General features: G+C 45.2%; 1 protein-coding gene across 1 annotated transcript in view; it reads left to right on the top strand.

Moving 5' to 3' along the window:
* Window positions 1-12,056: 12,056 nt before the first annotated feature.
* Window positions 12,057-16,035, top strand: part of CFAP58 (cilia and flagella associated protein 58) — a 57,002-nt gene continuing 53,023 nt past the window's right edge. Inside the window, exons 1-2 of the mRNA XM_066324441.1 lie at window positions 12,057-12,520; window positions 13,881-14,166. Of these exons, the coding sequence (XP_066180538.1) occupies window positions 12,057-12,520; window positions 13,881-14,166 (750 nt within the window). The remainder of the gene's footprint in view (window positions 12,521-13,880; window positions 14,167-16,035) is intronic.

The raw sequence follows: 16,035 nt of genomic DNA, 5'->3' as shown, positions 1-16,035 counted from the left end.
CAAGGCCCCCAACCAGACGGAGAAGACCCAACAAGCTGGTTGCAGGCAGACAACAGGGACATTCCTCCTCCCCAGCTGCACACAAATGGGCTGGGGAGGAGGAATGTACCACCCTCATTTCCAGCTACCACCACTTCAAACTTTCCCACTGTCTTCATCCAAAGCCTAATGAAATGATCAGTGTGGGCTGAGCTTTAAGCCCATTTTAAGGGCTCAGCATTACGTTGACGCATCCTTGCTCTCTTGAACTCCTTCAATTCACCTCCCTCCTCCCACGTATCTGCTTTGACCAGACTGTGTGTACAGTTTCACTTCTCTTTTCCATCTTCCACTGTGAGGCCAAATTGGGCAAATGGGTTCTGCCCAGCCCTCCTGTGTTGCAGGGCTGCTGGTGCCTCTGCTAAACCAGTGCCACAACAGAGCAGCAGAGCAGAGACTGCTGAACACTGGAGAAAGACACCTCAAGCCCCAAAGGTCTGGATCTGCACTGTAATATCCCAGTGGATATTTGTAAGTCCTCAGGGCCTGCAATGCCTTGTGTCATGGTGGCTCAAGGCCAGTGAGGTAAAGCAGGTGTGTCTGCTTGGAGGGAAGGAGCTATTAAATGCTGGGCAGGAACTGCTGCTGTGGGACATACAATTTACTTGTCAAGGAAATTTCTAAATCTCAAAAGAGAAGGTTTAAGTTAGAGTCTCCCTCAACTGCGTTTACAGATGTTGGAGAGACTTTGACTGAGCCTTATGGGTAGGAAGGCTTCAATGATGTCTCTCCAGAACCTCCAGGCTGAACAAGTCTCTCAGCCTGTTTCCATAGGAGAGGTGCTGCAGCCCTCTGAATATCTTTGTGGCCTCCTTTGTACCTGCTCCAAGAGTTCCACATCTTTCCTGTGCTGAGACCCCCAGCGATGGATGCAGTACTGTAGGTAGAGTGTCAGCAGAGTGCAGCAGAAGGGCAGAATCCCTTCCCTCGACCTGCTGGCCATGATGTTTTAGATGCAGCCCAGGACACGTTTGGCTTTCTAGGTTACAGGCACACATTGCTGTGCTGGTCCACTTTTTCATTCAGAGAGACCCCAAGACAATCTCCACAAGACTGCTCTCAGTGAGTTCTCCCAGACTGTCCTCATAGCTGGGAATGTCCCACACCAGGTGCAGCATCTTGCACTTGGCCTTGTTGAACTTTGTGAGATTCTTCTGGGCCCACCTCTCAATGGATGCCATCCCTTCCCTCTGTTGTGCCAACAGCACCATTCAGCTGCATGTCATCTGCTGAGGGTGTACTTATCTCACTGTGCCACAGGTATTAAAGAGCACCAGTCCCTGAGGGACACCACTGACTCACCCAGAGAGCCAATGACCACAACTCTGGATGTGTCCATCCAGCCAAATCCTTATCCACTGAACAGTCAACCCTTCCAATTCATTTCTCTCCAATTTGGAGATGAAGATATCATATGGAATCATGTCAAAGGTCTTATAGAAGTCTAGGTAAATTACATCAATCTTTCTTCCCCTGCCAAACATTGCAGTCACTCCATCACAGAAGGCCACCAGAATGTTCAGGCACGATTTGCCCTCAGTGAAGCCGTGCTGGCTACCTCAAATCACCTCTTTGTCTTGCATAAGCCTTCTTAACACTGCTTCTAGAAGGAAGACTGAGCAACCCAGCACAATGTTTGTTTTAAGTCAGCCCTGTATGAGAGCCTCCTCCTTGACAGAAATGAAAGCTGTCCCTGCTCCAGTGAAGCTCAGCAGCTGATCTGGCCTGCAGGTCACAGCAGTAAAACCTGTTTGTTTTGCTGCTGGTCAAGCTTGGCTCAGCCAACTTTGCATGGCCCACGTGTGTGTGTTAAGTATAAACAAGCTAAAAAAAGAGCCCTGCTGCAGCTACACCCCAGGCCAGCTCTCCATCCCTCAAGCTGCTCGAAGGTTGGCCACCTGCCTCTCTGCCTGCTCCAAGGAGTGAGCAGGCTGAAGCTTTGCTTACACAGCCGAGCCCACATCCCTGCAAAACCTGGAATTCATGGTTGGGCACATGACAGTGCTGCCCAGTGCACACCCTGGCCACGCTCTCTCCCTCCAACCTGGAAACCAGAGTCTCTACCTCTCATCACCCAACAATTAAAAATGCCGATGGAAAATATGCTGCCTGGCAGCAAACCTGCTTTTTCCCTCGTATAAATGGATTGTAATAACACTTGGGAGAGAAAAAGCTGACCCACCCAACAGTCCATTTTAAAGGGGATCTAAAGGAACAAGCCAGAAGCTTTTTTCAGCTTCCTTTTCCATTGCACCATTGCTACGGATTGCAATTGCAATTCTGGAGAGCAGAGTGAGCAGGACAGGACAGCACAGGACAGCAAGGAGACTCATGCAGGCTCTTCTTAAAGTTCATAGACTGTGTTAATTCATTTTCAGGCAAGCCCAAGATACTGAAACCACAGTCTACAGATAGACAGTTGCAAAATCCAGAGTAAAATTATCCTTTGGAAAACCATACAGTTTTACTTAAAAAACAAATTCAGAAATTAGTGAGATCATCTTGTGAAACACCAGTGTGAGGTTTCTGTGGATCAGATTCCTTTCCCATGTTAGTCACTGCCATGCAAGAAGAATTACAAGCACTGGCATCCCTCTGAGACATCATGCAGAGACTCACAAGAGCCCTTATTGCCATGGGTAGCACCAACAAAAAAACAAAAGAGGAGCAGGACAGGCAGCTTTTGGCTGCCGTAGTCATCAGATGGCCAAAACCAATTACTCAGCAAAACCAAATTCCTCAGTTCCTGACCAGGGCTATTTAGTCTGACTTGAGGAGAGGAAAGCAGTTTGAAAAAAAAAAAAGAAAAAAAAAAAAAAAAAAAAGGAAAAGGTGTTCTTAGTATTTAGAAATGCTCCAAGCAACAAAAAGACAAAAAGAGGAATACAGGTGAAGGGCCACCACCTGAGCTCTTGATAAACAAATTCAGTGCCTTTGATGTGCACAGGTCACTTCTTCCTTGCAGATGCCACTGGTGTGAACGCAGATCACTGAGTCCTGTACACACAAGACATGCAAGCAAAAATAGCGTCTACAGCTGGGAGCCAAGAAACCCTCAGGGCTGGTCCCAGTACTTACACTGGTTCTCTGAATTTGGGAAATCAATTCACCTCTCTCCACATCTGTGACAATCACACTTAATATGTGCATTTCCCATGTGAGAGCAGACAAAGCATCTATTGTGCTGAAAACAAAGTTGAAGAGAAGGCTTGAAGTTTTTATTCCTAATTTCTATGCTCTACTTTTGTTTGAGGCCTGAGAGAACCCTTTTCACTTATACTAAAGAAAATCTGATTATATAAGCAGATGCCTATGAAGGTAGCCAGAATCACTTTAGTCAGAGCTGCAGAAGAGCATTACCATCATCACCAAACCAAACCAATAAACCTCACTCAACACAATGTGCTGCACTACAGCGGCTCTCCCGTCCAAGTGCTGCTTTCATGGCAGCCCGTGGCAAACGCTTGCACCTGAAGGAGACACACTGGGTATGGGCGAGGCCTGCGGCACTCATTAAAAACATATTAATAGTAATATTTGCTTAGAGACACTGCTCATCTTGCCTGACCACGTAAGAGATGCCAATAGCAACATGTCCTATTTTCCTGAAGGATTTCAGCACGGCAGTTCCCAAGAGAACTGTTTCAGTTGCAAGCTGCCAAGCTCAAGATGCAAAGGCCATTAAGGCTTGTGTTCTGCACATCAGTTTTACAGCCCATTGACTTCCAGTACCACAGTCCTGGCTCGTTCTGATTTGAGTTACCAATACCTGCTGGCCACCTTCAGTAACAGCCGCTGTACTGAAAGTATCCCTCCAGCTCTACTGAAAGCTTCACTCAGACGAAAGAAGTTTTAAACCCATGCCGCGTAACACTGAGCACGCAGCGAGGCTCACTCGGTGATGCGTTTTGCACGGACTGTACATGTGCGAGGCAAGCGGCCCCAGGACACCAGGGGCTGTTCCCAAAGGGCGATGGCCGAGAGGTCTCTGTTCACTGGGCTCGGTCCCGCCGAGTCCCCGAGGGGCTGCGGCCGCTCTCCCGCCGCATTCCCGCCCGGGCTGCAGGGACAGGGATGCCCAAAGCTCTGCAGGAACTTTGGTGGGCTCAGTACCCCGTCCCAGGGCCCCGACCCTGCCTGTGCCCAGGTACCCACCGAGACGGAGAACGCGCACAACACAAAAGTTACGCCGTAAGGAGAACCCGGGGACAGCCACAACAACGCGACCCACGGCGGGCAGCCCGCCCCGCAGCGCCGTCCCGACAGCATCCCCGGGCGCGCCCCGGCTCCCCAAGCCCCGGACACACTCACCGGGCCGGGCCGGGCCGGGCTGGGCGGCCCCGCTCCCGGGCGCTCCGCGCACACCCGCGGCTCCGCGGGGCCGGGGACAGGAGCCCGCCCCGCCCGGGCTGCCGCTGCTCTTTGGTTTGCCGCTTCTCTCCTCCTTCAAACCACTCCCGCCAGCGCTAGGAGCCCAGCCGTGCCCCGGCGGGCGGCAGCGAGCCGTCTGATGTCGCGTTCCGTTCCCCCATTAGCCTCCCAGATGGTGCTGGACCGAGGGCACGGCGGACAGAGAGGAAATGCGCTCATCTTGCTTCTCGGATGTATTCTGACCTCCTGGTGGTCGTGCCTGAAAGTCAGGAAAAGCAGCTGAAACACGGAACCTCGTGTACTGTTCTTATCAAAGCAAAGGAGTAGATTTCAGAAGTGCTGACCCATTTTCGTGCTCCAAGCTGGCACAAGTAAAAAGGTGTGGAGCTGCTAACATCCTTCCCCAGATGTGGCCCAGAAGTGGTATTAAGTTTCTCTAGAATCGTCGTGTATCCTGAGCTGGAAGGTCAACAGGGTCAGCTCCTGGCCCTGCACAGGACAACCCCACCATGTGCCTGAGTTTGTCCAAACACGTTTTGAATTCTGACAAGCTTGGTTCTAGTAGGGACGAGGGAACTGAGGCACAGCAAGTGTTAGCTAAGGATCAAGGCCACAGTAAAGGATTTTTGAAAATGTTTTCAAGCACTACCTTCATTCTACAGTTAAAGAATCTTCTTGTACTTCTCACAAAAAATAAGTTTTCTCAACAACTATCAGTTTTAGAAGAATCTTAAGGGCATAAGCACAGTAACATCTACGTGATTTAGGGGAACTATATTGTACCCTACTTTTTCCACAGCATTCCAGCAACTGGTTTATATCACTACTGCTCTGGCACGTTGCATGTTCTCCACCACCACTACTTTGATTTTTTTTTTTAAGCTCAGATGGTGGACATCTGTGGCAGTGGGTGACAGTCTGTGTTTTATGTTGCACTAAGACACTGAACTATCACCAGGCAAATGTGGTGGCACAGATTTTTTCTGAAGCTGGCTAGCTCATGAGTGATAACTGGGACTGTTAAGTCATCCTGTTCTTTGAAGTGAATTTCCTGAAGTGCTTATCGAATTAAGTAACAGTTTTAGTGTTGTTCCAAGGGTTTGTGTTTGTAATTGTGTATACAGGCATTATTTCCTCAGTGTCCAAATCAAGTTTATTCAGTTTTATTAGCAACCTGTGTATTATTACATTCCTTCCTCATATGCCCTAATCTATGGAAATATCTCTAGCAAGAGCAGTACTGGAATCTCCCTGCTCTGCTGCAGGACCCAGCCTGTCTGGTGCATTGTTTATTTCCCCTGGGAACTTCACAGAAGCAGGAGAAAAAGCAGCTCCTTTGCCTGGATCAGAGCTATTCATCACCTAAGCCAGAGGAAAACCTACATAAAGCCCAGTAAGGTGGTAATTACTGATTCTGAATGTGTATCTGTATGGATATACACATTGGACAGTACAAATGACTATAGGTTACAGTGGTCATAATTTATATGTATCTGCAAAATTTCTCTGGGATACAGGGAAAAGACCTGAACATTTTTCACAGGAAGGCTCACATCTCAACAAATTATATTACATATCCACCATCCTAGATTCAGGACCTGCTTTCTGTGCCACCTAAGATGGTATAAAATTATAATGATACAATACACATAAATGGAAAACTCAAACCAAGGCACATTCATTTGATTTGTGTTGGGGGGCTTTTGATGCAGTTCAGCAGTCTGAAAGAGGGAAAGCTAGAAGCAACTGACAACTCTAAGACATGATTCATTGTTTGAGTATTGCTGCACTGCAGAAGGCTTGAGATCATTATCTTGCTCAAGGTAGTAATTTATTTGATAATGAGCCAAGCTCCGCTAACCTTACTCACATGCTGGGCAGGATCTGAAGCTGCAAGCAGTGGAGTAACAGGAACATAGTTCTGGGACTTAAACTGTGGCTCTGTGACATGGCTACTACTGCAGCAGAAAATAGATATAATAATATTTCTAAAGTGGACTCTAGGATTCCATCAGCAGGCGCAGGATGAGCAGAATTTGGGCTGAGAGTCAAATTTTTGGTACCTTCCTCAGCTGCGTTCAGGTATGTTGGATGATTGAGAACATATTCTTTCCACTATTATTTCTAATTCATTACAAAATCATCAATAGTTCCTTAAGCAATTAGAAACGGTAAATAAAAATCAAAGAATACTGGAGACAATTTACAGATTACACAAAGACAGCCCAGATTACACAAAGGGATTACATTAACACTTCACAGAGAGAAAGCAGGAGTGATAATCTTGCATTTGTCAGGCCTTGCTGGGGCCCACCCCTGTGTAAACCTGAAGGAGACTGCAGCAGGACAGTGCTTTAGTAGGCATAGCAGGAGCAGATCAAGGGGAGAAAGGAATGGGAGATCTCACCCATGGACATTTTCCACCTCCTGGATATCATGCAAGGACATTTGCAGAGAGATGGGGTCACCTCCTCACAGCTCACCATACGGTGTCCTCCTCTACTCCCTACACCTGACCTTATAAACATCTTAAATATTTGTGATTTATCTACCCTTCTCTGGGTATTAAGATGTTTTTCAAATTCTAATCTAATTAAGATTTTTTTCTTCCTTCTGGACTGTCAAGTAGTGAAAGTTGCTTGACAAATTTTTCATCTAGGGAAAGACTTGGTGGCTGAGAATTAAAAGAGTGAAGAATAAAATGTGAGTAGAACAGGAATATTATATTAGGGCCTGGATTCTGCTGCTGGAACCAAAAAGCTGTTGGAAAGCTAATGAGCACACAATGACTCTATACATATTTGAAACTCATTTTTAAATAGACCCAAATGTTCCTTATTGGAAATATAGCCATGGGTCAAAACTGGTAAGCAGGTAATGGAAATCATTGATTGAAGAAACCTAAGAGCTCTGCAGGGCCAAGTGTATTTATGTTAGCTTGTAGGCGTTCCTTTAGAGCCTCTCCAGTGATTAATGATGCTGGGCAACCAGGATGGAAGGGGTTACTTCTATCAGACCATTCCTTCACATATATTGGAAGAAAAGGCCCCCATCTCAGAGCATTGCTTTCATCCAGCAGTCTTGGAGAATTGTTTGGTTTAGCTTTGAGGACAGTAGAAAAGAGGAATTTTTAACAAGCATGGCATGCCACAGTAATACCAGTTGCAGAACTGGAAGAAAAAACTGGGATGAAAAGCTGTCCTGCAGTTTCAAACCATACTGGGTAATAGCAAGTTCAACTTAGTTTCAGTTACTTTCCATATTTTTTTTTTTTTTTAATGTGGAGCATGTAATTGTACATTATACACAGACCACTTGTCAGCTTTAGCTTCTCAGAACTAACCAAGGTCTTTATTTGGGTGTTTGTATTAATTGAAACATTGCTATGATTTAACTACTTATGAAAATGGTAATATTTCCTCTCTTGAGATCATTAGCTCAACTCTAGTGCCAAACATGATCAAAGGTTACTGTTATTTGAGATCTGTTGCATCATCTTTATGAACAAAGTAGAAAGTCTCAATCCAGTTTAAAGTGAACAACCGTTCTTGTTATAAAACTATCATTAAGTTTGAAAATAACAGGTGGAGAGGACATAAAAAAAGAATATAGTAAAAATATCAGTTAGATAACTAAGTAATTGAGAACCATATAGCATTACCTTGTCACTGGGAAAAAAAAAGAGCATTTTCAGTAAGCTCTTGTTCCTTTTAATACTGCAAGACTGATGTAACTCTGGTTTGCAGGGTATGTCCCAGGATGTCAGCCCGCTGACAGTGCCTGCAGCATCTCGGCTCTTTGGGGCCATGAGGCTCTGCTGGATTTCCCTACTGCTGGGGAAATTACAAGACTTATAGTTAGCTTAAGTAACATTTATGTAACAATGTGTGTACGCCAAACAATAATATTAGCAAATCGGTAGATAAATTTTGCTTTCCTTCGCGGTAATTTTCCATTGATGATGCTGTGCGAGTAAAGGGAGCAGAAATGCAGAGCTCATGCAGGAGGACGCGTTGGCCGCACCGTGGCACAGCCCGGGGCTCAGGGGCTGTGTGTCCCGGGGCCGTGTGTCCCGGGGCCGTGTGTCCCGGGGCCGTGTGTCCCGGGGCCGTGTGTCCCGGTGCCCTGTGCCGGGCTCGGAGCGCGGTGCGGGTCACTTCGGCGGGCACGGCCGTGGTGCGGTGCTGCCGCCTCCCGACGCCTCCTGAAACCGCGGCACCGCGAGGAAACGCTTCAGCCCCCGCGCTTCCCTTCATCAGCTCATCCGGCCTTACCTTATCGTGCAACATGTGCAAGGAGAGGGGATCACCTCACAGCTCACCATAGGGTGTCCTCCTCTACCCTCTACACCTGACCGTATAAACATCTTAAATATCTGTGATTTCTCTACCAGAAGTCACAGTTCTCTTCTCTGATTTCTCTTCTCTGATTTCTCTTCTCTGGGCCAGGGGCCCCAGGGTTCCTTTTTCACTCTCCAGAAGACATGCACTGGCATGGTCCCTGCCCCAAATGGCTTACATACTCCTGGGTCATCTTATGATGAGATTTTACTTTATTATTTATATCTCTGCGGCAGCCCATAAATCGTTACATTCAGGAAGTAACAGCTTATCATTTTCATGCCACTACAGTTTAAAATGTGCCTTAAATTAACTGCACAAGGGTTGTGACCTCAAATAAATCAGTGAGCAAACATTTCTTCTCTAGTAAGCCTTTCTGCCTGCACAACAACACACCCCGCTGATGCAAAACTCTCTTTTATACAGCTGGTGAGACAGGTGATTGTGCTTATTTACCATAAAGCCCGTGTGTCTCTTGAACAAAGACATTCAGGGAAATAAATAACAATTTTTTCAATGAACTGGAACTTTCTAGGTCTGGCTTGTCCTTGCCATTAAAGGAGATTTATCTGTTTGTATTTAAGGTATTTTTTTTTCTTCTGTGGCCCATTGGAGTTTTTTGCTTTTATTTGCAGAAAAGTTTTTGCATAGCTGGGGACATATGCTCATTTTAAAAGGGAGAGTTAAAAAATGATCCCACTTGAAGAGCTCCACCTTGTCCAGAGGTTTTCTTGTGACATGAATGCATCCTTTATAGCCATGACAGCCACAGCACAATTGCAGGAGTGCAGATGTGTTTATTTACATTTCACTGATGAATCTCAAGCACAGGGAATTTTAAGTGGCTGGTCGTGAGCTAAACTAAATTTTTGCTAAGGTCATAAATTCAGGTGTCCTCTTGAGTGTCAGCACAGCTCCTTATTTATGAAGCTGTTGAGGCATTCTCTTGTTGTTAATATAATTTGTTGCAGAATTAATTCAATGTGAATATTTGAATCTTCACAGTCACACAGATTTGTGTCCTGGTTACACTTATGTACTCTAAGTTGTGATGTTATAAGGCTTTAAAAAAATGCTTTTGCATGAGTTATCATGGACAACTAACACTCACCCCACAACGTCTGCACTGCAATTAGAGATGTAGCTATCACAAGGGTGAACTTGCAGAATTTGGATGAATTTAGCTCAAATGGAAGTTTTCATGAAGATCAGTCTATACTGTCACATACAGTCTCAGAGGACACAGATCGCGAGGGGTTTGAAAAACATAAGAGCACATTCATAGAATAGTTTGGGTTGGGAGGGGCCTTTAAGGTCTTCTAGTCCAACTCCATGCACTGAACAGGGACATTTTCAACCAGACCAGGAAGCTTATGGGAATGTCTTAATAAATGTGTATAATTTTTAGACACATTTATGCTGTTACCTTCAAGCACAAACATGAACCTGAAGCCCAAAGGTGACTATCTCCCTTCTACTCCTGTTTTGTTTTTAAAGACATAAGAAATAGTATTAAAAAATATCAAGGTTATCTATTTGAGATGTAAATTGGAGGGCTTGTTTTTTGCTCATTATATAATATTATTTTTTAAAATTCTGAGCATGTGCCCTTCCTCCAGCAGTATTTTGCTCATAAATGTAAAGCATACCATTTGATATTTCATTACATGTGCAGTTGTTTGAGTTAAAGGTCTAGAAGTTTGGTCCTCTTGAGAACTGAAATCAAGGAATTTATCATAATCATCTTCCTCATAATTTTATTATGTAAGAAACATCAGTACAAAAGAAAATTAGGAAAAAGGGGAGTACAAAACTTAGAAAAGGAACTTTACTGATTTTTTTATTAGAAGTGTGCATTGAAATGATTGAATGTTTCAGTGTATAGGACATTTTGTAAATTGCCACACATAAAAAGAATACATTATAAAATATGTATTATTCTCCAGTTCTGATGGTAAAATCAGACCATTTGAAAGCATCCATTTGAAACTGCCTATTTTGCCACGTAATCAGTAAAATGAAGTGCTACAATTCAGGGTTCATTAAACCAGCAAGAGAAAAAGTTTTCCATCATCATTATTTGTTTCAAGTGGTACTTTAAGGTCTTAACCAACATCCATGCTACTAGGAAGTGTATACATCGTACAGTATATTCTCTGCCCTAAAAAGCTATCAGATGGAACAATTTGCGCGCTCAGAGAGATAAACCCCACCATTTCAGGGGGTAAGCTGGAGTGGAGAGAACAGCAGTGGCTGATCCTTGAGCACAGCTCTGAAGTGGAGCTGATGTCCTGCCTCCCCTTTTCCTGCACCACGGATTGTGCCAACCCATCCACATGCACAGACAGGCCACTGTGAGTAGCTGGGTATGATAATATGGCAGAAGTCAAGCTCCAAATGCCACTTGGCATGTAGTGACAGGACAAGGGGAAATGGCCTTATGCTGAAGGAGGGTAGGTTTAGATCAGATGTCGGGAAGAAGTTCTTTATTGTGAGGGTGATGAGGCACTGGCACAGGTTGCCCAGAGTTGTGGATGCCTCATCCCTGGAAGTGTTCCAGCCCAGGCTGGATGGAGCAAACTGGGATTGTGGAAGGTGTCCCTGGGGTTGAAATGAGGTGATCTTTAAGGTTCCTTTCTACCCAATGTATTCTCTGGTTCTATAATTTGAACCCCCAAACTGCACAAATCCCTGTTTAGTGCCTTCCACAGGCCTTGAACTGACTAATACAAGAAAGAAAAGGAACAACTGGAAAGGTCCAGTGGAGGCCATGAAGATGTTGATGGGTCTGGAGCATCTCTTGTATGATGAGGGGCTGCAGGAGCTTGGCCTGTTCAGTCTGAGAGAACAGAGAAGACTGAGAGGCCATCTCATGAATGCAGATATATGTCTCAAAGGCAGGTGCCAAGCTCTTTTCAGTGGTGCCCAATGACAGGATGAGGAGCAATGGCCATAAACTAAACCACAATGAGTTCCACCTCAACATGAGGAAGAAATTCTTTCCACAGAGGGCGGCAAAGCCCTGAACAGGCTGCCCAGGGTGCTCCTGAGGTCTCCCTCAGTGTGAACATTCACAGCCCACCTGGAGACATTCCCGTGTCACCTGATGCAGGTGGCCGTGCCTCGGCAGGGGGTTGAACTGGATGATGACCAGAGATCCGTCCTACCACAGCAATTCTGTCACGGAGCTGGCCCGCCCCGCCGGCCGCGCTGAGCTGCTCTGCTCAGGGAGCCTTTTGGGCCAGAGGGGAAACATTCCTCGGTGACCTTGGTTAAAATCCCCGACGGCCGAACTTCAGCAGCAAGATGGACTTGGAGGACAAGTCACCCTCGGCAGCGCGGTGCCCGGGGCCAGCAATGCACAGGCGGCCGCCGGGCCGCGGCCCGCCCGCAGCCGCCGTTGCTACGATACCGCAGCGGCGTTGGCTGCGAGCTGCGGCCTCGGCAGCGGGCGGGCCCGGGCCGCCACCGCCACCGCCACCGCCACCGCCACCGCCACCGCCACCGCCACCGCCACAGCCCTGGGACCGCCACCGCCACAGCCTTGGGACCGCCACCGCCACCGCCCTGGGACCGCCACGGCCACCGCCCTGGGACCGCCACCGCCACCGCCCTGGGACCGCCACGGCCACCGCCCTGGGACCGTCACCGCCCTGGGACCGCCACCGCCACAGCCCTGGGACCGCCACCGCCCCTGCCCCCGGCACCGGCACTGACACCGACCCTCTGCACCGAGCCCGCCACCTCCACCCGACGGCAGCATGGCTGAGGTAACCTGTGACCTGCCCATCCTTTCCCTTTCTGTCTCCTGGACAGGACGAAGGCCGCACCTCAAGCGCAACAACATCACCTGTGTATCATCTGTAGCCATATACCGTGTTTCTGTGTCATCTGTATGAGCAGAGCTCAGTTATGTCCTCTGTTGAAAGTAGGACCAAGCAGGCTACTTGTGCCCAGGGTAGTAACTCTTAAAATTTAGGAGCAGCTGCTAGGTGTAAGATCATGGGTGTGATTCCTGCCCTGCCTCCGCCCTCATTACTGCTTGTCTTTTAACTCTCTTTACGATTACAAACACAATCAAGACTGGAGTACCTGAAGGGAGCCTACAAGAGCGCTGCAGAGGGACTTTTCACAAGAGCATGTAGTGGGGACAGAACAGGATAGAGGGGAGCAGATTCAAACTGAGAGCAGGTTTAGATTAGACATTTGGAGAAAATTCTTTACTGTGAGGGTGGTGAGGAATTGGCACAGGTTGCCCAGAGAAGTTGCAGATATCCCATTCCTGGAAATGTTCAAGGCCAGGTTGGATGGGGCTCTGAGCAACATGGTCCAGTGGAAGGTCCATTTCAGGGGTTTGGAATGAAATGATCTTTAAGGTACCTTCCAACCCAAGCCATTTTGTGATTCTGTGGTTTGGACAGGAGGATGAAAGAAGAAAGCCATGAGTCCCAGAGCAGGTGTGAAGGAAGGACGCACTAAGATTCAGCTCACAGCTTGAATTGTTCTCTGATGCTGGCCAGAGCGTGGGATGCGGGTTAAAATTGCCCTTGAGGTTTTCCTGCTGACAGGAGAGCTGCTTCCCTATCCTAGTGAGACCACCTCAGAGGTGCATTTGTAAGGATTTGGCATCAGAACAGAGCTAGATGAAAAATGTCTTCAGTGTAGGGTTTAACAGTACCATTTCCCACAGAGGAAGGACTGAGTTGTGCTGGTATTACTGGAGCTTTGAGACGTGCTTGTCTGCAAGTCTCTGGCACTATCTGGATAGAAATTATAAACTAATCAGACTTTAGAGGGTAGAGAACTGGGAAGAATTAGAGCTAAAATACTGAGTTTCCTCAGTAGTCGATGCATTATTCTAATGCTATCACAATGATGGTATTTTATAGATTTATCTTTAAAGCAGTTGTGGGACTCAATTACAAGAACTCTGGCTGGTAAAGTACAAGTTATTTCAGTAAAATGTGTTTGAAAAATAGCCTACAACATGCATATTACATGCTAGCAAAAGAACTGTTATTACTGAAAATTTCGTCATGATTTCTTGGTTATACACTTGGTATATTATTTTTTTGTATTCTGGGGTCTTAATTGACATGTTGAATTCTTCCTGTTTGTTGATTATCTTACTCAGGAAACGCCTGACAAACCATATCTAGAAGAAAGTGCCTTTGAAGCACTGGAAAAAGACTCCCAAGAATTCATCAGTATACTGAGCAGAGATGAAGCTCTGGAAAAATTCCGTGTTGAGTATGAGAAGCTCCTTGCTATTATGAAGAAGTCTCGTGAAAATGAAAAGCATCTCATGGGGAAATGCAGGAAGCTGAGTGCTGAGCTTGCAGAGAAGTCATCTAAAGTAGCTGTGCTGACCAAACTTACTCATGATGATGGGGAAACTATATCGTCATTGAAGTCGGTAAAGTTTTGAATAGAATGAAGTATGATCTGAAATTGTTAATGAAAATCATGGTAATAAGACAAGCACTTGCGAGAACAATTGATTTTATGTAGAGAACTAGCTGTGGGGCTAAGCACAGAGCTGCATCTCCAGTTGTTTAACCTGTGGTTTGTTTGGGTTTGCTCAGCCTGGTATATTTACAGGCTTCAGTCAAATTCTGTGTTTATTTGCACTAAATCAACTCCGTCAAGTTCTCACTAATAGTTCAAGTACTCACTAATAGTTTTTGTTTAAGCTTTGCCTCTGTAAAATGGCACATTTTCAATTTAATGTACAGTTTTGGATTCATTAATACTTTTGAAGGGCTGCTTGGATGTTAACTATTGCCAGAACATTAAAAAAAAATCTACTTTTTGTTGAAGTATGGATTTTAGGCCAGGGAAGCGACAGCTTTATATAAATAAATGTTTCACAGTGCTTTTGAAAAGAAATCCTATATAGCATTTCAGTGTGATTTCACCAATTTACTCTGATGTGTGGTTTATTATTGTTGATTTAAACTCTTTCAAATCAAAGTGCTTGGCTCACTAAAATCAGTTGATGTTTTTAAGCTTGCAGTGAATTTTGACTGTCAGAGACTTAAAGCTGCCAAGTGATCATAAGACTGTATGTGGAACTTCTTCATTCTGATGGTTAAAAAACATAGCTTTGTGATACCTAGGTAGGCTTTAATTTAGCACTTAGTTGGGAAACCTCCATGCCTTACAATAAAGTGTTTTGTTCCAGTAAAATAAAAGTCCATGTAGCAATCCAGAGTGAATTTTGAGCATTACAGAAATAGAAGTCCTTTGAAGTGAAGTTTCTTATCCTTAGAATTATGAAGAAAATACATTGAGAGTAAATATAAATAGCAGCATTATCATCCTATGGCTGCAGCTTGCAAACCCCTGGTATACTGCCCATAGCCTCTTCAAGGAGACGGAAAAGCGTGGAAAATCTTGTTAATTTTCACTGCTGCTAATCAAAACATGGTAGATGAGCCTCAGGACCCACAATGATCCTTATAATTTCCTCTTTGCTATTACGTGGCAATACTCGGTGTGTGGACAGAGTAGTAGGAGAGGTGATGCTTCAACATGTTCCCAAACTGAGGAGACACTGTCTTGGTAACATCATTAAACTGAGGAGTGGAAATGTTGGGAAAATTAGAGCCTTTCTAATTTCAGCAGCTAATTTGAAACTCAAGCAGGGTGTGACTGCACCATACTGCCTACTATTGAACCCATGAAGTGATTTTCTAGTGAAAAAGCTGATTGACAGTGTGATCCTGCTAGAAATTATGTGCAATGCACATCATGGGACATTTCATTTCTAGTGGTGTGCTGTGAGCCAAGTACACAGCTGATATTTTTTCAGTTTGGTTGTTAGAATTAGTCCTTCTCTTAAAGATTCAGGAATTATTTGGATATTGTTTAAAATGTTCATGTCTTGTTTGCTTGGTAAACCCTTTATATGCCATATTATTCTTCTTTCTGAAGGAAAGTTCTATTAGAGCTGTAGTATCTCACTACAATTTTGTTAACATTCAAAAAATGTGTTTCCCATGTATCCAGGCTAAGTGTTGAAGGAAGTTCAAGTGCTATAGTAGCCAAGATGATACTCTTCAGTGCTAAATTAAACAAACAATCTGTCCCACAGTTTATTTATTTATAAACCATAAAAGAATCCTAATGGGGATATTCCTGTAAAAATGTTATAGTTGCTCCAAATTAAGGTCCTAAATCTTGGTGACTTGATGGGTCATTAGGGTAAGAAATAAGAGTTGCAGAAGAAAAAAATTTTCTCCATGTGAAGCCTGTTTTTAATCAGTAGGGTTTGTTTGGGGCA

This window comes from Sylvia atricapilla, chromosome 8, assembly GCF_009819655.1.
Source record: "Sylvia atricapilla isolate bSylAtr1 chromosome 8, bSylAtr1.pri, whole genome shotgun sequence".
NCBI classification, from domain to species: Eukaryota; Metazoa; Chordata; class Aves; order Passeriformes; family Sylviidae; genus Sylvia; species Sylvia atricapilla.
Note: the sequence above shows the minus strand (reverse complement) of the source record. Positions and strands in the feature narration are given on the sequence as shown.